This window comes from Capricornis sumatraensis, chromosome 8 (genome assembly GCF_032405125.1).
Source record: "Capricornis sumatraensis isolate serow.1 chromosome 8, serow.2, whole genome shotgun sequence".
Classification (NCBI taxonomy): domain Eukaryota; kingdom Metazoa; phylum Chordata; class Mammalia; order Artiodactyla; family Bovidae; genus Capricornis; species Capricornis sumatraensis.
The window spans coordinates 89,682,828-89,705,807 of record NC_091076.1 but is presented as its reverse complement, the minus strand read 5'-3'; the positions used below and the strand labels follow the sequence as shown (position 1 = coordinate 89,705,807).

Below are 22,980 nucleotides of genomic sequence, written 5' to 3'. Positions count from 1 at the left end.
ACACATAGTGAATCATAATGAAACCATCTTAATCTGTTAGAGCTAGTCAGTTTTAAAAAGCTGCAAACTAAAGTCTATTTTTTAATGTCTTTATTGTTTCCAACAAAAGAATATGTCAGTATTAAGTTTTTAAAAAATAGAAAAGTTTTAATTCTATATTAATACTTTGAATGTTTTAAGAATTAAAGTAAAAACAACATACTAATTGACAAATACTGAATGGATTGAAATGATAATTTTTGTGTTAATTTTTTTGCTTTTTGAAAATGTCACACTTCTTTTCTTAGAATACATTTCATCTAAATACATACCTCATTTTCTACTAAAACTCTGAAATATTTGTGTAAGAGGGAAAAGATTTTTAAATATTTCATATCATGCTGGAATGAATAAATAGACTCTACTGGTTGGAATGCCATATATTGGACATCACATTAAAAGTTCTGTAACTGTAGAGAGATAACTGTTACCTATCAAAATATGAATCTTTCCATTTAAAGAAACAACATCGCTTCATCAATATAATTTCCTTTTCTCTTTGTCTCTTGTGCTTTTTTTTTTCTAATCAGAATAAATTCATGAGATAAGGAAGAGGATGGCGTCTAGAGTAAATACCAGTTTCACTTTGATTCCTAACCAGAAATATAGACGTAGTAATCGTCGATCCAGCTATTTTTCCAACACCTTTGACTCAGATTCTCAGCCCTTATCAGCGCTTGGAAATTTTAAAGCCTTGCCATTGGAAATATTCCAAATAATTCTAAAATATTTGTCAGGTGAGGTTTGGCGACTATAAATAGGCAACATGGACACTGAAATATTTTATTTTCCCCAAGAAGTAGTTTGTCATCTTAGACCCTGCTAGAATGCTAATGGTGTTCAGTTCAGTTCAGTTCAGTCTCTCAGTCATGTCCAACTCTTTGCGACCCCATGGACTGCGGCATACCAGGCCTCCCTGTCTGTCTTCACATTTAGTTTATTTTTTTAAATTTCATCATTGTTAGGTAAGTGGTACTCAGAGAAAATATGATACTCAGACTCCTTAAAGTATGCTTCTAATTATAATGACATGGTAATTTGACTGTTACATCCCCAAATGTTTCTAATTCATTGAGAACGAGATTTCAAACAATTTTAAGATTTTTCCCTTTCCCCCCTTTAATTATTTATTTTAGTAGTATTATTAATAGTAGTAGTATTAATGAGCTAACCTGTAAGTTCATAGACTGCTAATAGTGATGTTCTTGTATTTAAGCCATTCACATATATGTATATATATATATATTTCTTTCCATAGTGAAGGATATCAGCATGCTAAGCATGGTGTCCAAAACAGTCAGCCAACACGTTATTAATTATATCTCAACCTCATCAGGAAGCAAAAGACTTTTACTACAGGATTTTCATGACCTTGAGCTGCCTGACAGAGAAGACACCACTATGTTGGAACACTACAGATCTCTAGGTAATTTATGTAATATAATGAGAATTGTAACAGATAAAGAACTATACTTAATTAAGGGGGTTTTATTATGCAATTCTATAAGGCCTGTGGGAAATGGAATACTTCCTATTTCCATGACACTTCACTCTTCCAGTGTGAGGACTTTCCCTTAACAGCAATCCTTTTGTTTATTGTTTAGTTGCTCAGTTGTGTCCAACTCTTTGCGACCCTGTGGACACCAGGGTTCCTGTCTTTCAGAATCTCCTGGAGTTTTCTCAAAGTCTTGTTGGTGATGCCATCCAACCATCTCATCCTCTGTCACCCTCTTCTCCTGCTGCCCTAAGTCTTTCCCAGCCTCAGGGTCTTCTCCAGTGAGTCAGCTCTTCGCATCAGGTGGCCAAAGGATTGGAGTTTCAGCTTCAGCGTCAGTCCTTCCAATGACTATTCTGGGTTGATTTCCTTCAGGATTGACTGTTTTGATCTTGCTGTCCAAGGAACTCTCAGGAGTCTTTTCCAGCACCACAATTCCAAAGCATCATTTCTTTGGTGCTCAGACTTCTTTATGGTCCAGTCTCACATCCCTGCCTGACTACTGGAAAAACCATAGTTTTGACTATACAGACCTTTGTCAGCAAAGTGTGATGTCTCTGCTTTTTAATACACTGTCTAGGTTTGTCATAACTTTTCTTCCAAGGAGCAAGCGTCTTAATTTCATGACTGCAGTCATCATCCACAGTGATTTTGGAGCACAAGGAAAGAAAGTCTGTCACTGTTTCCACTATTTCCCCATCTATTTGCCATGAAGTGATGGGACTGGATGCCGTGATCTTCATTTTTTGAATGTTGAGTTTTAAGTCAGCTTTTTCACTTTCCTTTTTCACCTTGATTAAGAAACTTGATCAGTTCCTCTTCACTTTCTGCCACTGGGGTGGTGTTATCTGCATATCTGAGATTATTGATATTTCTCCCAGCAGTCATGATTTCAGCACGGGGTTCATCCAGCCCAGCATTTCACATGATGCATATAAGTTAATTAAGCAGGGTGATAGTATACAGCCTTGACGTACTCCTTTTTGAATTTTGAACCATTCTGTTGTTTCATGTCCAGTTCTAACTGTTGCTTTTTTCCTGCATACAGATTTCTCAGGAGATGGGTAAGGTGGTCTCATATTCCCATCTCTTTCAGAATTTTCCAGTTTGTTGTGATCCACCCAGTCAAAGGCCCTAGTGCAATCAATGAAGCAGAAGCAGATGTTTTCCTGGAATTCCCTTGTTTTCTCTATCATCCAGCAAATGTTGGCAATTTGATTTCTGGTGCCTCTGCCTTTTCTAAATCCAGCTTGTACATTTAGATGTTCTCGGTTCACATACTGTTGAAGCCTAGCTTGAAGGATTTTGAGCATAACCCTGCTAGCATGTGAAATGAGTGTGATTGTTAGGTAGTCTGAACATTCTTTGGCATTGCCCTTCTTTGGGACTGGAATAAACACTGACCTTTCCGAGTCCAGTGGCCACTGCTGAGTTTCCAAATTTGCTGGCATATTGAGTGCAGCACTTTAACAGCATTATCTTTTAGGATTTGAAATAGCTCAACTGGAATTCCGTCACCTCCACTAGCTTTGTTTGTAGTAGTGCTTCCTAAGGCCCGCTTGACTTCACACTTCAGGATGTCTGGCTCTAGGTGAATGGTCATACCATTGTGGTCATCCGGGTCTTTAAGACCTTTTTTGTACAGTTCTTCTGTGTATGCTTGCCACCTCTGCTTCTCTTAGGTCCATACCATTTCTGTGCTTTATTATGCCTTCTTTACATGAAATGTTCCCTTGGTATCTCTAGTTTGCTTGAAGAGATTAGTCTTTCCCATTCTATTGTTTTCCTCTATTTCTTCACATTGTTCCTTTAAGAAGACTTTCTTATCTCTCCTTGCTATTCTTTGGAACTCTGCATTCAGATGGGTGTATCTTTTCTTTTTTCCTTTGCCTTTCACTTCTCTTCTTTTTTCAGCTATTTGTAAGGCCTCCTCAGACAGCAGTCCCTTACATTATCTTTAAAGATGAGAATTCACTTTAAAGTGTCTGTCCTTGTGACTTCGTGTGGACACAATGTCACTGAAGCTTATCATCTGGTGGCTTACCAGTTTAGGAAATTGATGTGTTTCTATGCTTTACTTTGTGTGGATATGATGAGTTTTATCTCTGTATTTCTTTTCCTTTTCAACCATAATCTAGTTCTTAAAATATAAAATAAATATATTATTGTGGAAAATCACTTATTCTGTTATCAGAAACAATGGTTTCCTCTCTTAAGGATGCTATGCATTTACTAATAAATCATTATACTATTATTAAATTAACTTTAGCAAAGGAAGTTGTGGACGGTTTCTTCCCTGGATTTGTAATCATTTATATCTTTCATCCCATTCATTGATTTCATTCTTCCTGAGTGCTAAAATAAAATTCTAATTTTGACTTGACTTAATGACACCAGTTTAATTATGAACCTACCTGTAGTTAATCAAAACATGGCAATGAAACAAAATATCTGATGTTGAGAGTAAGTTAAGTGCATATTACCTTTTAGTAGCCCAAGGATGCCTAGTTTTTAAATAATGAAATAAGACTGCATAGATGTGAAATACATCAAACTGTATTTGATAAGTATACTTAATAAGACTAAATGAAAAGTATGTGATTTAGTTACAGTGTTATTGCTTTCAGTACTTATGATTAAGCTTAGTAAAGCTTGCAAAAGAATACATCAATTACTTTTTGCCACTTATGGTAAATATCTTTTTTCAAACATCATCAGTTGTGGAGGAAGTGGTACTTGGGAAAAGCTTATTCTTTAGTTTAATTAGAAAGAATTTTTTCTCCCTGATCAGGCTCAATTGCATAAACAAACACACAAACAAAAAGCATTAAGACAATTATGTGGATAATTCAGTTAAAAATACAGATATGTGTTGATCTTTAAAGGTAGCTTTTAAATATGGTTTTATTCGTGTAATGATTTTAACCTTCCATTTAAATTTGGTGCAGACAGCTAGCTTATGACTGATAAATGTTTGATGTACTTACCATTTCCTCACATTGCCATTCCTCTGTTCTTGTTTTCCGACATTAAAATAACATTTTCAGAATTCTGCATTCTGAGGTTTATACATTTTAATTTGCTGCTTCATACAAAACAGAGCAGATGGCCAGTGTGAAAAGAACAGTACATCTGATCTATTTTAGTGAAAAGAAATTAAAGAAGTTGGTCTCTAAAGGGTATAACAGAGCACCTGTGTTAAAAAATAAATAAGTCAACCAGAATTGGTTTTTATGGGAAATTGCAACCCTTAAAAATAGGCATTCTACATTTTAAGAAACAACCAGCATGCAATTAGAGTTTACAATTCCCCAACTATGATATGCCTTGAGACTGGATGCCAGAACATGAAAGGAAAAGAACTCAGCCCGAAAACCAAACACTGAAAATGTCTTTTTATGTACAAAAATAAGAAGAGTTTATCTTTAAAATACAATCCTGGTAATGTGTTGCCCAAACATAGCAACTTCTAAAAATAAGTTCAATTCCCATAGATTCTACAGAATTTATATATAAAGTTTTTTATATTATGTAAAAAAGTAAATGCAGAGAAGATGAAGACTAAAGAAAGTCATGATATTCAGGTATGCGTTTTCTTACCATATATCTTATTTTTAGTTTGAGGATATTTGCCCTTATAGGAATGTTAACAATATATTGCCATTTTAGGAGAACAGAACACTTAAAGTTAGAGAAAACAAATCATACACTTCCTGTCACTGTAGTTCAAGTTACATAGCTCACTGGGAAATTAAAGGCTTTAAAAAAAAAATGTAAACACAAAATTCTATACATTCTTAACATGCAAGCCCCATAAAAGGATATCTTTAAAGAAATAAATAAATATTTCATCCAAACTGGATACTTTCTGTGAGGGAAAAAAGCCTTCTAATCTCTGAAATTTCAAGTACTTATGACTAAGTTTTTGTACAGTATTTGGAGAAAAGAATAAAAAAGCTCTTCTCTCACTCTTTCCATTAGCAACTCTTAAAACATTTTCCCTTGTGGACATGAGGTTAATTTTAAGAGATACTGGAATATGTTTTCTATGGAATAAAGACAGTAGAGTTTCCCAATTGTGTTTTGTATTTGGTTATTGTTGTCTTTGGGGAGGCTTCCCTTGTAGCTCAGTGGGTAAAGAATCTGCCTGCAATGCAAGGGACCCGGGTTTGATGCCTGGGTCAGGAAGATCCCTTGGAGAAGGAAAGGGCAACCCACTCCAGTATTCTTACCTGGAGAATCCCATGGACAGAGGAGTCTGGCAGGCTATAGTCCATGGAGTTTAAATTGAAATACTTTCCTAAATCTATTCTATAGCACCAATTTCACAATTTTTTGTAAGATTTCATGTCATAGCCTCTTGGGTGAATACCAGAGTCATCCTTGGTAAACACCATGTGTTACAAGTATTGTGCACCCTTCCTCCCAAACTTCCCCTTAAAAACAACTGATATCAACTCACAGTCCACTATGGTACATCTCACTTTCAGGGAACATTATGCTGTGAGTTATAGATATTCTTAAGTTAGTTACATTAATGTTGTTTTTTTCATGTGTTTCTTTACTTTCTCAGGTCTGCTATTTAAAAGATGTACGTTGCTGCTACCCACAAAGGAAAGACTAAAGTACATTCATAAGATACTTGCAGATGTAAGATCATACTTCTAAATTAGTCACAATCTTGATTTCCAGTAAAGATGTTTTATTATTAATTATCTTATACTCATGTTAAATCTGTATTTATTTTCATGGAATTTCATGAATTAGTACTAGAAATTGATTGATGATAATTAATACTTTACCAAGTACTCAGATTATGAAACACCAAAATGTAGTTAGGAGTATTTTCACTCTCAAGTTTATTAGGTTATAAAAGTAGTAAAAGTATTTTTACCTCATGGGAATTCTGAAGATGTTTTAAAGTGATGATGTAGATATTTTATTAAAATGAAAATAATTTCCAAGTGTTAATATTTTACTGTTTAAATATTAAAAGCATTTTTAATATATAAAATGACAAACCTTTTATGATAATTTATGACTTGGAAATGTGTATTAATGTGTTAGGGCATAATCTCTGTTAGACATTGAGTTTTGTTATATAAGTCCAAATATATATCTACTATTGCTGATTCAGTTTTACACTCAATAGTATGCAAACTGTTTCCACTGGCTTTTTTCATGTCAGTGTTTGCATTAACTTCAGCCTCTATGTTATTGCAGCAACTTCCAATATGATCTTCCTGCCATTCATTTCTTCACTCCCCAGGACATTCTGTATGCTGAATCACTTTCATCATTTAATTTTCTTGCTTAAAAATCTTTTAATGGTTACTCAGATTCATCACACTAAGGTCCAAAGTCCACAGGTGGTATTTAGGTTCCCTTTGACAGGGGCTTCCCTGGTGGCTTAGAGGGTAAAGCGTCTGCCTGCAGTGCAGGAGATCTGAGTTCAATCCCTGAGTTGGGAAGATTCTCTGAGAAGGAAATGGCAACCAACCCACTCCAGTACTCTTGCCTAGAAAATCCTGTAATCGGAGGAGCCTGAGAGGCTGCAGTCCATGGGGCCACAAAGAGTTGGACATGACTGAGCGACTTCACTTTGACAGAGCAAGCTTAATTCCTACTATCTTGAGCCTGACTAAGCTGCTCATATCTTTCTTTTTATTTTTACCTCTATACAATTTTCCCTTTATTGTTTCCTTACCAATACTGTCTTTTCATTATATTTGAATCCCACTCAAAAACATTACTTGTTTTACATCCTTCATAAGCTTTTTAAATCATTCTCAGAATGATCCTTTCCCTGATTTCATCATGTCTGATATGTTTATTTGGTCATTGTAGCATTTAGACATATTCTAACCTGAAATGTAAAAATAACTTCAGGTGTGTGTATTGGCCTTAATAAATTGTGAGCTCCTTGAGGCAGAGACTTTGTTTTATACTTCTTTCATAATCCTCCACCTATGTAACATGATGCTAATCAGTTATATAGTGTTTTAGTTATTTTCAGTTAAGATTGAAAAAGGTCATTGCATATTTCCACTTAATTTGAATGTCAAATCATTGTACAGTTCCACTGAAAAGGAGGAATTAATGGTTGTTCTCTTTATAGGTTTCCTGTTTTAAATTCAATGGATGTGCAGCTCCTTTGCAATGTGTAGGATTATTATGTTATGGCATATTTTTACAGGTACATTTTTAATTTACTGAAAGAAGAAAAAGTTCTTTTTGAACTGTTAATAAGTAGAGTGTGTAATCTGTCTGTCTGTAAAATAATAAAAGTGATAATAATCTAAAAAGAAAACAAAATAACATTGTAAAGTTTTGAGAATGTGTTAATATGTTTCCCACCTCAGGTTTTCTTCTTGGATTTCTCACTAGTAAGAAATGTTTAACATTTATATGCTCTATACCAATGTCCTTGAAGTTTCCAGCCAATTGTAATGACTGGAAATACTGTGGGGTACAGAGTGTGGATGTGTAATGAATTTTAAGTCTTAGGCTAGTTATTGGGATGTGATCTTAGAAATCAACTGTATTTTAAAAATTGTGACTATGGGAAATGATAGATACAACTGATTTTATTATGGGGCTTCCCAAGTGGTACTTGTGGTAAAGAACCTGCTTGCTGAAGCAGGAGACAAAAAAGACCCAGGTTCAATCCTTGGGTTGGGAAGTTCCCCTGGAGAAGGGCATGATAACCTGCTCCAGTATTCTTGTGTGGAGAATACCATGGATAGAGACGCTTGGCAGGCTACGGTCCATGGAGTTTCAGAGTCGGATATGGAGTGCAACACCTCAGGCTTCGTTGTCCTTCACTATCTCCCGGAGTTTGCTCAAATTTATGTCCATTAAGACAGTGATGCCATCTAACCATCTCATCCTCTGCCGCCCCCTTCTCCTTTTGCTTTCTCAGCATCAGGATCTTTTCCAATGAGTCGGCTCTTTGCATCAAGTAGCCAAAGTATTGGAGCTTCAGCATCAGTCCTTTTGATGAATATTCAGGGTTGATTTCCTTTAGGATTTATTGGTTTGATCTCCTTGAAGTCCAAGGGACTCTCAAGAGTCTTTGCCAGCACCACAATTGAAAGCATCAATTCTTTGACACTCAGCTTTCTTTCTGGTCCAACTCTCACATCTGTACATGACTCCTGGAAAAACCATAGCTTTGACTGTGTGGACCTGACAGCAAAGTGATGTCGCTGCTTTTTCATACACTGTATAGGTTTTTCCTAGTTTTGTTTCCAAGGAGCAAGCATCTTTTAATTTCATGGTTGCAGTCATTGTCCACAGTGACTTCAGAGCCCAAGAAAAGAAAATTTGTCACTGTTTCCACTTTTCCCCATCTATTTGCCATGAAGTAATGGAACTGGATGTCATGATCTTCTTTTTTTACAATGCTGAGTTTCAGGCCAGCTTTTCACTCTCCTCTTTTGCCCTCATCAAGAGGCTCTTTAGTTCCTCTTCGCTTTCTGCCATTAGAGTGGTATCATCTGCTTATCTGAGGATGTTGATATTTCTTCCAGCAATCTTGATTCCAGATTGGGATTTATGCAGCCTGGTGTTTCAAATGATGTACTCTGCATAGAAGTTAAATAAGCAAGATAACAATATACAGTCTTTATATATATATATACAGGCTGTATATACAATATACAGTCATACTCCTTTCCCAGTTTTGAACCAGTCTGTTGTTTCATGTCTGGTTCTAACTTGGTTCTTGACCTGCATAGTTTTCTCAGGAAACAGGAAAGGTGATCTGGTATTCCCATTTCTTTCAGAATTTTCCACAGTTTGTTGTGATCCACTTAGTGTAGTTAGTGAAGCAGAAGTAGATGTTTTTCTGGAATTCCCTTGTTTACTCTATGATCCAGCGAATATTGGCAATTTGGTCTCTGGTTCCTCTGCTTTTTCTAAACCCAGGCTGTATACCTGGAATTTCTCGGTTCACATACTGCTGAAGCCTAGCTTGAAGGATTTTGAGCATAACCTTGCTAGCATGTGAAATGAGTACGATTGTTAGGTAGTCTGAACATTCTTTGGCATTGCCTCTCTTTGGGACTGGAATGGAAATCGACCTTTTCCAGTCCTGTGGCCACTGCTCAGTTTTCCAAATTTGCTAGAATTTTGAATGCAGCACTTTAACAGCATCATCTTTTAGGATTTGAAATAGCTCAACTGGAATTCAGTCACCTCCACTAGCTTTGTAGTAATGCTTCCTAAGGCCCACTTGACTTCACACTTCAGGATGTCTGGCTCTAAGTAAGTGACCACACCATCTGTTTATCTGAGTCATTTATACCTTTTTTGTATAGTTCTTTGTATTCTTGCCACCACTTCTTAATCTCTTCTGCTTCTCTTCGATCCTTACCATTTCTGTCCTTTATTGTGCCCAAACTTGCATGAAATGTTCCTTGATATCTCCAATTTTCTTGAAGCGATTTCTCGTCTTTCCAGTTCTACTGGTGTCCTTTATTACTTTGTACTGTTCACTTAAGAAGACTTTCTTATCTCTCCTGGCTATTCTCTGGAACTCTGCATTCATTTGGGTATATCTTTCCCCTTGTCTCATGCCTTTCGCTTCTCTTCTTTTCTCAGCTATTTGTAAAGCCACCTCAATCACTTTGCCTTCTTGCTTTTCTTTTTGTTTGGGATGGTTTTGGTTACCACTCCCTGTACAGTGTTACAAACCTCAATCCGTAGTTCTTCAGGAACTCTGTGTACCAGATCTAATCCCTTGAATCTGTTCATCACCTCCACTGTATAGTCATAAGGGATTGATTTAAATTCTACTGTAGTCTGAAACTAAGCCACGGTATGGTTGTGAGTCAGATATCTAAAGTTGTGCTCTAGGGTTTGAGCCTTACTTTGTTATTTTCCTCATAACTGTCAGAGGTCAGGATTCAATACCATTTAGTTCTCTGAAAAGAGACCCTCAATGCAACCACAAAGAAATTGGATTTTGAAGCATTTCTAGGTTTTGTTTAGTATAAAATTTTCTATGAATTTTAACAGTCCCATACTGGATAAAAATTGCACATCACCCTGATTTTGTGCTGCAACAGTTGATGATCATAAGGCAGTAGTGACTTATGTTTTGATTTGATGGTTTGAATATCTGCAATGTTTCCTTTATTTTATCATTCTCAGACCTTAACAGCAGGTTGGGATGAACTCGAGTGCCATCGTGTTTATAATTTCTTATGTGAGCTGACTCATCTGTCCCGTAAGATGCAGACAGTTGTCTGCAGCAAACCAGGTAAAGAACTAAAATTCAGAGATAACATTATATAGAGATTAAAATAGAAAAAAATAATATATTTCTAAAGTGTATTTTTAAATAAACTGCAGTGTTTACTTGTAGAAAGAGGACGAAGAGATGTAAGGGAATGATAAACACTAAATCAGATAGTGAGGCAGAAGTGGCCTCTAACTACAGACAGAGATGAGCTCAGAGGGTCTTCAACCATATTAATAATATTTTATTACTTAAACTGGTGGAGGATACAAAGGTGTTCATTATAATATTCTTGAAACCTTTATATATACCTGAAATATATTTTAAAAATTAAATCTATAATTTAGCAATGTCATTCTGAGTAACTCCCACAGTGTGCACAAGGAGACATGTATAACAGGGAAGACTGCCAACAACCTAATGCCTGTTGTCAAGAGAATGAATAAATGAATTGTGGCATATTTATACAATTAAAAACCATTAATAGTTAAAATGAGTTAACTAGAGCCATGTGTATTTTAAATATGGATAAATCTCAAAATATAACTTGAGAGAAAAGGCTACCAAACAATACTTTTAATATGATACCATTTATATACATATTAAAAACATGTAAAATAGTTCTATGTATTCTTTATGGTTATATACATATGTAAAAAAATATAAGAACATAGTTGGGAGTTATGATAGTTAATTTTGTGTGTCAACTTTGGTAGTCCATGGTACCCAGATATTTAATCAAACATTATTCTAGATGTTTGAAATTATTCTTTAGAAAAGATTGACATTTAACTCAGTAGACTTTGAGTAAAGCAGATTACCCTCCATAATGTGGGTGGGCCTCATCCAATCACCTGAAGGCTTTAATAGAAAATGACTCTTCTCCCCAAACAAGAAAGAATTCTGCCAGCAGACTGTCTTTGGACTTGAATTAGAAGTCCCTGCCTTGTTGGAGCCTGCCAACCTACCCTGTAGATTATGGACTTGCCAAGCTTCAGTGATCTGCATAAGCAAGACAGACCCTATGTGTATATACACATCCTGCTACTTTTGTTTCTCTAGAAAGCACTGATTAATACAGCAGGAACAAAACCCAATTCAAGATGGTGATTATCTCTAGGGAAGAAGGGAATTGGGACTGATAAACAGGAAGTTTTAACTGTATGAATAATGTTTCATTTTTTTTTAATTCTGAAGCAAATATAACAAGATTTGACAAAACTAGATGATCAGTATACAGTGTTTGTTATAGTATCTCTGTTTTTCTGTCAGCTTAAAATATTTTATTATGAAACAAATCATGGCAGAATTTTTTAAGGTAGTTATAGAAGCCCAGTGAAACAATAGCAAAATTAATTTATCATGTCCTTCTCTTGATCAGAAAGCTTTATTAGTTCCCTCAATAACCTCAGATATGCAGATGACACCACCCTTATGGCAGAAAGTGAAGAGGAGCTAAAAAGCCTCTTGATGAAAGTGAAAGAGGAGAGCGAAAAAGTTGGCTTAAAGCTCAACATTCAGAAAATGAAGATCATGGCATCTGGTCCCATCACTTCATGGGAAATAGATGGGGAAAGAGTAGAAACAGTGTCAGACTTTATTTTTTTGGGCTCCAAAATCACTGCAGATGGTGACTGAAGCCATGAAATTAAAAGACGCTTACTCCTTGGAAGAAAAGTTATGACCAACCTAGATAACATATTCAAAAACAGAGACATTACTTTGCCGACTAAGGTCCGTCTAGTCAAGGCTATGGTTTTTCCTGTGGTCATGTATGGATGTGAGAGTTGGACTGTGAAGAAGGCTGAGTGCTGAAGAATTGATGCTTTTGAACTGTGGTGTTGGAGAAGACTCTTGAGAGTCCCTTGGACTGCAAGGAGATCCAACCAGTCCATTCTGAAGGAGATCAACCCTGGGATTTCTTTGGAAGGAATGATGCTAAAGCTGAAACTCCAGTACTTTGGCCTCCTCATGCAAACAGTTGACTCATTGGAAAAGACTCTGATGCTGGGAGGGATTGGGGGCAGGAGGAGAAGGGGATGACCGAGGATGAGATGGCTGGATGGCATCACCGACACGATGGACGTGAGTCTGAGTGAACTCCAGGAGATGGTGATGGACAGGCAGCCCTGACACACTGCGATTCATGGGGTCGCAAAGAGTCGGACACGACTGAGCGACTGAACTGAACTGAACTGAACTGATATCTTCCCTGGTAGTTCAGCACGTAAAGAATCTGTTTGCAGTGCAGGAGACTTTGGTTTGATTCCTGGGTCAGGAAGATCCCCTGGAGAAAGGGTAGCTACTTCTCCAGTAGTGGAAATACTACCCACTCCAGTATTCTTGGGTTTCCCTGGTGGCTCAGTTGGTAAAGAGTCCTCCTGCAATGTGGGAGACCTGGGTTTAATCCCTGGGTTGGGAAGATCCCTTGGAGGAAGGCATGGCAACCCACTCCAGTATTCTTACCTGGAGAATCCCCATGGACAGAGGAGCATGGTGGGCTGCAGTCCAAGAGGTTGCAAAGAATCGGACACAACTGAGGGACTAAGCACACTAAGCCGTTGATATCTTCCAAGTCCAAACTATCCTGCTCTTCATATACTAACCCTAACCTACATTTCCAAACTTACTGCCTACTACTCTCCATCAGTTTGACACAAGGATATTGCTCTGTATCACAGATTCCTCTTACACATTTCTACCTCATACCTTTCATTCATTCTCTTTTTCCTGAAATGCCATGTCTCATTTTCATCCTTTTAAGACCCAGTTTACTTGATCTTTCCTGATCTCCCTAGACCTGCAATAATCTCTCTCCTCTAAACTTCTGAGCTACTTGACTTCACACATCAAGAAATACTTATTTACACATGGCCTTGGTGTGAGGGCTTCCCTGGTGGCTCAGAAGTGTCTGCCCGCAATGTGGGATATCCAGGTTCAATCCCTGGGTTAGGAAGATCCCTTGGAGAAGGAAGTGATCCCCTAGAGAAGGAAATGGCAACCCACTCCAGTATTGTTGCCTGGAGAATCCCATGGAGGGAGGAGCCTGGTAGGCTACAGTCCACAGGGTTGCAAAGAGCTGGACACGACTGAGTGACTTCACTTGCTCTCTTTTTTTGGTGTGTTGGTAGACTTTCCATTTACACCTATGTATAAGTAAGTAGATCATAAGTAGTATAAGAATATAAAATGTAAAATGGTGTCACCACCATGGAAAACAGCTTGGTCATTCCTCAAAAAACTAAATGTAGAGTTACATATGACCCAGTAATTCCACTCCTAGGCACCTAACTAAGGAAACTGAGAGCAGGAACTTGAACAAATACTTGTACAGCAGAATTCACTGAAACATTATTTTCAATGACCAAGACCAGGAAACAACCCAAGTGTTCATCAATAGATGAATGGATAGACAAAATGTGGAATATATATACAGTAGAATATTATTCAGTCATAAAAAGGAGTGAAGTTTCCGGCTACACCATGTGGCTTGCAGGATCTTAGTTCCCTTCCCAGATATCGAACCTGGGCCCCAGCAGTGGAAGCACAGAATCCTAACCATTGGACCACCAGGGAATTCACAAGAGTGAAGTTTTGATATAGGCCACAACATGGATGATCTTTGAAAACACATGAAGTGAAATAAGTCAGACACAAAAGGACAAATATTGTATGGTTCCACATCTGTGAGGCACCTAGAACAGGCAAATTCATAAAAACAGAAAGTAGATTAGAGGATACCAGGAACTGGGGGGAGAGGGGAATGGAGAGTGATTGCTTAATGGTCACAGAGTTTCTGTTTGAGGTAAGAATAAGTTTTAGATAGGGTAAGAGTGATAACAGTTGAACAACATTATGAATATAATTGATGCCACTAAATTTTATACTTTAAAAATGGTTAAAATAGCAAATTTTAGATTATATATATATATTTTACTACAATTTAAGAAAATAATTTAATATATCAAAAACTGTTGAATTATATATATTAAATTATATACATTAAAGTTATATGGTATATAAATTATATGTATATTCCAATAAAGTTGTTTTTAAAAATACATGAGATACCATTTTATATCCACTTGGATGGCTAGAACCAAAACATCAGAGAGCAATTGTTGGTAAGTGTGTGGGGCAGTTGGAGCCCTGATACACTGCTGGCCAGAATGCAAAATGGTACAGCCACTTTGGAAAACACCCTGGCAGTTCTTCAAATGATTAAATATAGAGTTACCATATGACCAAGCAATCTTATTCCTAGGTATATCCTCTAGAGAAACATATTCATACAGAAGCTTGTAAATGAATGTTAATAGCAGCATTATTCATAAGAGCCAAAAGGTAGAGACAACCATCAATGGGTGAATAAACAAAATGTGGCATATCTATACGATGGAATATTATCTGGCTATAAGAAAGCATGAAGTATTGATAACATGCTATAACATGGATGAACCTTGGAAACATGCTTTGGAAAGAAGCCAGTCACAAAAGACCATCTACTATATAACTTCATTCATATCAAAGTTCAGAATAGGGACATCTATAGAGACAGAAAGTAGTGGTTAGTGCTGTGGGTGATAAAGGACAGAGGGATGGGAGAGGTATAGTTAAAAGAGCAGGGCTTCTTTTAGAGGTAATGACGATGTTCTAAAATTTACTTGGTGATAGCTGCATATATCTATGAATATACTGAAAAAAAGTTGAATTGTATATCCTTTAAATTGGTAAGTGTTATGGTATGTAAATTGTATCCCAGTAAAGTTGTTTTAAAAAGTAGTTTCTTGATAATCTAAAATTTTTACAGAGTAAATGAAGTAACACTCTCAGTACAAAGCATATTAGTGATGTATGTCTTTGATCTATCCAATTATGCATTTCAATCTAAGAAGAATGCTTTACAATTCTTTTGTCTTCATAGGAAGCGCCCGAAAACTGGAATTAAGGATCAGACTATTCTGTAGGAATGTACTGCTTGATCATTGGACCCATCGAAGTGATTCTGCATTTTGGTTGACACGTATATTGAAACCGTGGCCAATGGTGAATCAGGCAAGATTACTGTATATCATCTTTGGACCTGTATCTCCTCAAGATGGTGAGCATCTATTTCTTAGGGATGTATGTTTCAAAGCTGGTTAATTACTTTTACTTTAGGAAACATCATTTTGTGCCTGCTTAGTTCATCATTCTTTTTTTGGGGGGGTATCATTAGTTATTATAAAAGAGAACCATGGAAATTATTTACATGATGAAAGATTTCAGAACTTCAGTGGAATGGGCAGCTTCACATGATGCCATTTCAATTTCAGTCAACATATTTCCCAAGAATGTCACCACTGTAAATAAGAAATAGTCCTTGTTGTCTGGAACTACTTTGGTGCCTCCATATTCTGGGAGAACTTTTATCTCCAACTTTCATGCTAACTGGTTGAATCTGTCCACCTTTTCCTTTAGAGCTGGATCCAACAGCTACCACCATTGCTTGCAGTACTTCTCCTTGTGATTTTTCTGGAAGCATAATGCCTCCTTTGGTTACAGTTTCGGCTGCACTTCTTTCAACTAATACATGACTCCAGCTGCCACAGTTCATACCCTTGCTGTGTGAACAAAAGAAATATATTCATCCAAGCAAATGTAGTGTAATGTAGTATACAGTTGTAGCCACTTTAGTTATTAAGAATGATGAGAGGTCTCTCCTTGTGGCTGTAGCGTGAGAGCAGAGACTTCTCATCATTCTTAATAACTAAAGTTCACACGGCATTATGTCAGGACTTAACCAGTTTAAAGTGTGTTGCGTAGCAGCAGGAAGTCAATCTGCAATCAAATTTTGTTCGTGTGTATAATTCAGAAAAAAATTGGTCATAGGTAAACAATAAAAAATTGACTGGATTACTCAGTTTTGATGTAAGTGTCTGGAAGATTCTGAAATACAGCATGCTCTCTTTTTGGAAGGTTATCACTAGGTTTTATTTCATTTTAGTAAGATTCTGTCAATTGTTTATTTTAATATCTGTTATGGATAACATTATCTTTGCACCATAAACACTGTTTTGCTTGGTGAAATTACCTTTTCTTTACTTCATTTAGCTATTGTTGCTGTGCTTCATTGCATCAGTCAGAGACATTAAAATTTATACTGTTATCAGAATTGACCTTTCATTATGAAAGTAGCATGTATAAGTAATGGATTTCATTATGCAATCCAAGTTCCTTTTTAAATAATCCATATAATCTTTATCAGAGAAGCAACTATTCTGTCATAGCCTAGTTTTTGTTTCAATTATCATTCAGGACAGGTGGTTTGGCAGAAAATGATAGAAGGACCTACAGATGAATCCTGCCTGAAAAGTTTGGCTGATGCCATTAAATTGCTCTATGACACAAGCACCAAAGAATGGACAGCAGATGATGTTATCAGTCTTGTAGATGAACTATCAGGTAAAAAATAATATTTACCACATAGAGTAATGGAAGCATATTATTAGAATACAGTTATAAAATTGTAAGGACATAAAGCAATTAAAAAAATTTTTTTAAGTTATACATACAGCTCTATCGGAAACAAATGACTTATCATCGGAAATCACTTTTTGATTTTTGAAGAGAATGCATATAATCAATTTACTTTCCTTTGGTTTCCCTTGTCAATTTTATAGATATTATTCATTGTTATTATTATTTGAAAGTTTCATTATTTTATTAGCTTAGTTATTCCCATTTTGCAATTCTCAGAAACACCTCCTACTGTTGCATAAGAGGAAAGCCCTCTCCAGTTGGTACTAAAGGGACGAAACAATGTTTCCCATTCCTGCCTCATCCTTTAGACTCTTAAGTTCTCAAGATTTCTTTCTTTTCCCAGGATTAGACTATTTGTCGGTAGACTTTTGTGGGAGAAATGCTTTGACTATATTACTAGTACATTTGTGAGAGTCACTGTGACTTGGCAATAATCTCTTTTGCCCAGTAAAGGCTGTAACTGGAAAACTAAAGCATTTTCTCCAAGATTCTCCTTTGACACTAATTGTATTTTCAGTAAAGTGATATAATATTACATGTATTTAATGATCTTTACTATAGCTATTATGTAATATCTCATTAAATACTGTTTTTCCTTTAATAAAAGTGGTTCCTCGTGAGTGGCTTCTGGAGAATAATGCACGTCTCCTAATCCTAAGTGGGAACAATATTTGTTTCACTTTCATGGCTAGTAAAGCTGTGAATGGACGCACCATTGAACTGGCAAGGCTGATAGTCTTTTTGGCTTTGGTAAGTAAAAAATAAGTTTTTTCTAGCAAGTTGTTTAACATTATAGCTGACCTACCAAGAAGCTGCCATGAAGGAACTGAAATATGTACAAAACATTTTGAAAAAATAAGTATTTAAGTATATTTTTATATATACTTAAAATTTTTAAATTTATATAATAAACTATCATATTTGGAGACATTCCTTATATTAACCTCTCCCCATATCTCATATCTGGATTGTCTTTATACAGCTCTGCCAAGTTATATTCTTTTTTTCCCCTTAGATTCCATTTAAAAAAAATAAAGCACTCTCTATAATTTGCTCCAGGATATTTCCTGGGCATCAGGAAGAGAATGTGGAAGTGAGTGGTGGTAGAAGTGAAACAAGATTTGTAATTGCTGAAGCTAGAGAATGGATACTAAGCGTTTATAATACTATTCTCTTTACTTTTATATAGTTAAAATGTTTTTTAAAATAAAACATTAAAAAATATATTTAATGTCCATTCATTTAACACAAATTGAGTGTTTACTATGGGCCATACACTGTGTGAGATTTTAGGACTATGGAAATTAGTAGAACAAATCCCTGACCAAAGCTGCTTACAGTCTTTTAAGACATATCAAAGTATGTATAAATAAATTCAGTGTGGGAATTTCCTGGCAGTCCAGTAGTTAGGACTTGGCACTGTCACTGCCACGGCCTGGGTTCAATCCCTGCTCAGGGAACTAGATCCCACATGCCACAACTAAGAGTGTGCATGCCTCAGCTAAAGATCCGTGTGCCGCAACAAAGCTCTGGCACGACTAAATAAGTAAATAAGTATTTTTAAAAGATGTGAAAATGTGAAGAAAGCTACCAAATTAACTGTATTCTCAATGTAAATATTTATTTTAATAAGTAGATGTCCTAAAAAAAAAAAACAGAGAATTGGAATTGCATGGCTGTCTTCAGGGAACTATAAACATCTCGGTATCATTTCTGAAGGGGAAAATGTGCTGAAGAGGAGGAGGTGGATAAGAAGGGAGGAGTTTAGATAAGAAGAGAGGGGCCAGGCAAGGAGGGTCCTGGCAGGCCATTCTGTGGAGCTCGAACCACAGTAGCCACATTGCTGACAGTTTTAGGAGACAGGGAGACACTATCAGTTTTACTTTTTGGAAGGTGACTTTGGCCTCACTCTGGCAAAAGGAATGGAGAGGAAGCCATTAGGGGTGGAGAAGCCATCTCTGATTAACATCTCAACTCTGATCATTAATTTTCTCTAAATCACTTCAGATTTGTCTTCTATTTATCTTCATTTACCACTGGTGTTCTTAAGCCGGTATCTTTGTGAGGTAATTGTCTCCCTAAATAGGGAAACTCTTTGAAATCCAGAACTGTGTCACTTACTTCTTTCACAGTGTCTTATACAGTGATTTATACATAATAAGTAGTCAATAAATCTTTCCTGTCAGATTAGCATTATTTGCTTATATTATTATATAGTTTATTTTCATGCTGTATGTTATTTGGCTACATGAACAATTTGCCATTTAGAATGTTAGTAAATCAGCCTTTTTTGCTTTCAGTCAGTTTTAGCTAAAAACATGTAATCCTCATTTTATTTATTTTTTAAATAAGAGAGAAATATTCCTTATAGCTCTGAAGATGGAAAGTTAATATTATCATAGAGGTCTCTTGCTTATTGAAATTGCCTGTTTCTCTGTCACTCTCATGGGATCCCTTGAATATAGAGGCCTTGTGTTTATGGCTTGCCATAGTATCCCCAGCTCTTAGCATGTGCTCAATAAATATTTACTGAATGAATGAGTAAATGAGTAGGAGCCTTTCTTTCCAAATGTTTAATAATTGGTGTTGAGCTTTAAGCCAGCTTTTTCACTCTCCTCTTTCACTTTCATCAAGAGGCTTTTTAGTTCCTCTTCACTTTCTGCCATAAGGGTGGTGTCATCTGCATATCTGAGGTTATTGATGTTTCTCCCGGCAATCTTGATTCCAGCTTGTGCTTCTTCCAGCCCAGTATTTCTCATGATGTACTCATGGCATCTGGTCCCATCACTTCATGGGAAATAGATAGGGAAACAGTGGAAACAGTGTCAGACTTTATTTTTGGGGGCTCCAAAATCATTGCAGATAGTGACTGCAGCCATGAAATTTCTTCTCCTTGGAAGAAAAGTTATGACCAACCTAGATAGCATATTCAAAAGCAGAGACATTACTTTACCAACAAAGGTCTGTCTAGTCAAGGCTATGGTTTTTCCTGTGGTCATGTATGGATGTGAGAGTTGGACTGTGAAGAAAGCTGAGCGCCAAAGAATTGATGATTTTGAACTGTGGTGTTGGAGAAGACTCTTGAGAGTCCCTTGGACTGCAAGGAGATCCAACCAGTCCATTCTGAAGGAGATCAATCCTGGGATTTGTTTGGAAGGACTGATGCTAAAGCTGAAACTCCAGTCCTTTGGCCACCTCATGAGACTCATTGGAAAAGACTCTGATGCTGGGAGGGATTGGGGGCAGGAGGAGAAGGAGACGACAGAGGATGAGATGGCTGGATGGCATCACTGACTCGATGGACGTGAGTCTGAGTGAACTCTGGGAGTTGGTGATGGACCAGGAGGCCTGGCGTGCTGCGATTCATGGTGTCGCAAAGAGTCGGACACGACTGAGCGACTGGACTGAACTGAACTGAACTGAACTAAATAATTGGTGTTTGTTTGGCTGTGTGGCCTGTGGGATCTTAGTTCCCCAGCCAGGGATAGAATTCATACCCCCAGTAGTGGAAGCACAGAGTCTTAACCGCTGGACCACCAGGGAATTCCCAGTAATTGTTTTCAATATTATTTTTTTGCATTAATAGTATCCTGTAATAATCTTGAACCAGGCTTTTATTTACTTCATGCTTTTTTCCCCGTAAAATTTGTACCATTTGAAAGCAAAGGAGTATTAGATATAAGAGCATTTGCCGTTTATAGACTCAACATACTACGTTATTAAATTATGTTAAACTTATAAACAGTAATTGTTAATACTATTTTCAAATTCTACAACTTTCTTCACATGGAAATTTACCACAATGCTTTGTATGTCTAAACCAGGTGTGTGAGAAAGAGCTATACTCCATGGACTGGGCAGTTAAAATGATGCAAAAAGTCTGTAAAGTCTTCAGCACTCCGGTGGAAAGAAAGAACTTCCTGCAGAGTGTGGCAAATGCGTTTGCATGTGCTATAATGGAAATGCTACAATCCGTTATGTCTGGTGAGTATACACATAGATGGTACACAAGTGTGAGTAAAATGCATGCTAGTCTTCCCTTAAGACAAATATAATTCTGTATAGACTTTTATTTCTAAGCAAAGAATCGAAAAATCAGTCATTGTTAGTGTTTTCATGAGATATATTTAGTTTCTAGTATTGTCACTTTTAAAATCTGGTATTGGTTTTAATGGAAAACATAAAGTTGAAGAGTCTGCTCTGAAAGGAACCAATATAATTCTGCACAGCAAAAAATCTTAACCTGCTTACTTGACCAACTATTATAACCATCATAATAATATCCTTTATTTGTATAGTTTGCTCATTATATTATTTCACAGTTTTATTAGGTGGCAGACATTATAATTAACCCTAATTTGCCAAGGAGAAAACTAAGGCTTAGAGAAATTACCTGACTTGCCCAAGGTCATGAAGTTAGAAGCAATAAAGTATGGACCAGCATATTTTTTTTCTGATTTCTAATTCAGTGCTCTTAATATAATTCCATGATTTCGGTTGTTAACATCTAACTTAATGAAAATCACTAACTAGTCTTCTGTTACACAGTATTAGGGATAATGTGTAGTATGTTTTGAATAAATCATATATTTAGCAACTTAACTGTCATTTTCTTTTCTCTATGTCTGTTCCTGTGTATGGCATAGGAGATGGTGATGACGACGACAGAACCTTTATGAATTTATTCCATCTTGTGCAGGCTCAGGCTAGCTTCCATAAAGAGGTCCTGTATTTGACCATGAATGCTCTCTCTTCCTAAATACTCAGAAATCTTTGCATTTAGAGAATACCTCACTGAACTAATGATTAGAAGAGTGTTGCTTTTCCACACTCAAAGAATAGCATCCTTGGGACTTTTTATCACCTAAGTAACCTAAGAATTTAAAAGCTGCATAAAACTCTAGAAGCAGCTGCTTAAATCATTATTAATATAAAAATTACAGGCAAACCCAGCCTGTATTGAGATTTCTCTAGAAAACAAGCTGTGCCTCTCAAACTAAATGGAACATTAGTGCTATAAATTCCAGGGCCAGCTAACCCATATATGTGGATCCTCAAAGCAAGAGAAAATTCTGTTACATAATTAGAGCAGACCCAAATAGTGTGTCTGTGTTCACTTTGCTTAGATTGTATAGACATAGCCTAGAATGTTTTATGAAGATTTGCAGTATGATGTTTTGGGTTGTGCAGATATAAATCATATTTTTTTTACCACCTTTTTGCATGATTACAGAGAACATTCGAGAAACTTCCCTGGTGGCTCAGAGGTTAAAGCGTCTGCCTCCAATGTGGGAGACCCAGGTTCAATCCCCGGATTGGGAAGATCCCCTGGAGAAGGAAATGGCAACCTACTCCAGTATTCTTGCCTGGAGAATCCCATGGATAGAGGAGCCTGGTAGGCTACAGTCCACTGGGTTGCAAAGAGTCGGACACCACTGAGGGACTTCACTTTCACTTTCACAGAGAACATTGTGTTTGGTTCAAGTTTTTATGGATCAAAAAGCAAAGGAAGTATGTTTTTGTGTATATACAGATCCATACATATATGTGTATATATACGTGTGTATGTATATATATATGCATACCACATACACACACATGTGCAAACACACATATATGTCCTTCTTTAAGACAAATAATCTAAAAAAGTCTATAAATAGAGGATGGTATATATTATCTT

The 22,980-nt window shown here is 36.5% G+C and overlaps 1 protein-coding gene across 1 annotated transcript; it reads left to right on the top strand.

Annotated features, from left to right (window-relative positions):
• The first annotated feature begins 595 nt into the window (after positions 1 to 595).
• FBXO47 (F-box protein 47) lies at positions 596 to 22,059 on the top strand. Its single transcript, XM_068978821.1, has 10 exons — positions 596 to 776; positions 1,298 to 1,465; positions 6,108 to 6,184; positions 7,653 to 7,730; positions 10,691 to 10,799; positions 15,703 to 15,879; positions 17,076 to 17,222; positions 17,908 to 18,050; positions 21,125 to 21,284; positions 21,947 to 22,059. The coding sequence occupies exons 1-10, from the start codon at positions 596 to 598 to the stop codon at positions 22,057 to 22,059; spliced, it is 1,353 nt and encodes a 450-aa protein (XP_068834922.1).
• Positions 22,060 to 22,980: the final 921 nt, after the last annotated feature.

Bases quoted from the DNA above. Each gene is read 5' to 3' on its own strand.
- FBXO47 (XM_068978821.1), top strand. From the start codon at position 596: ATGGCGTCTAGAGTAAATACCAGTTTCACTTTGATTCCTAACCAGAAA. The intron at 1,466-6,107 runs GTAATTTATGTA...TTACTTTCTCAG, and splicing joins GGAACACTACAGATCTCTAG to GTCTGCTATTTAAAAGATGT. The intron at 15,880-17,075 runs GTGAGCATCTAT...ATTATCATTCAG, and splicing joins ACCTGTATCTCCTCAAGATG to GACAGGTGGTTTGGCAGAAA.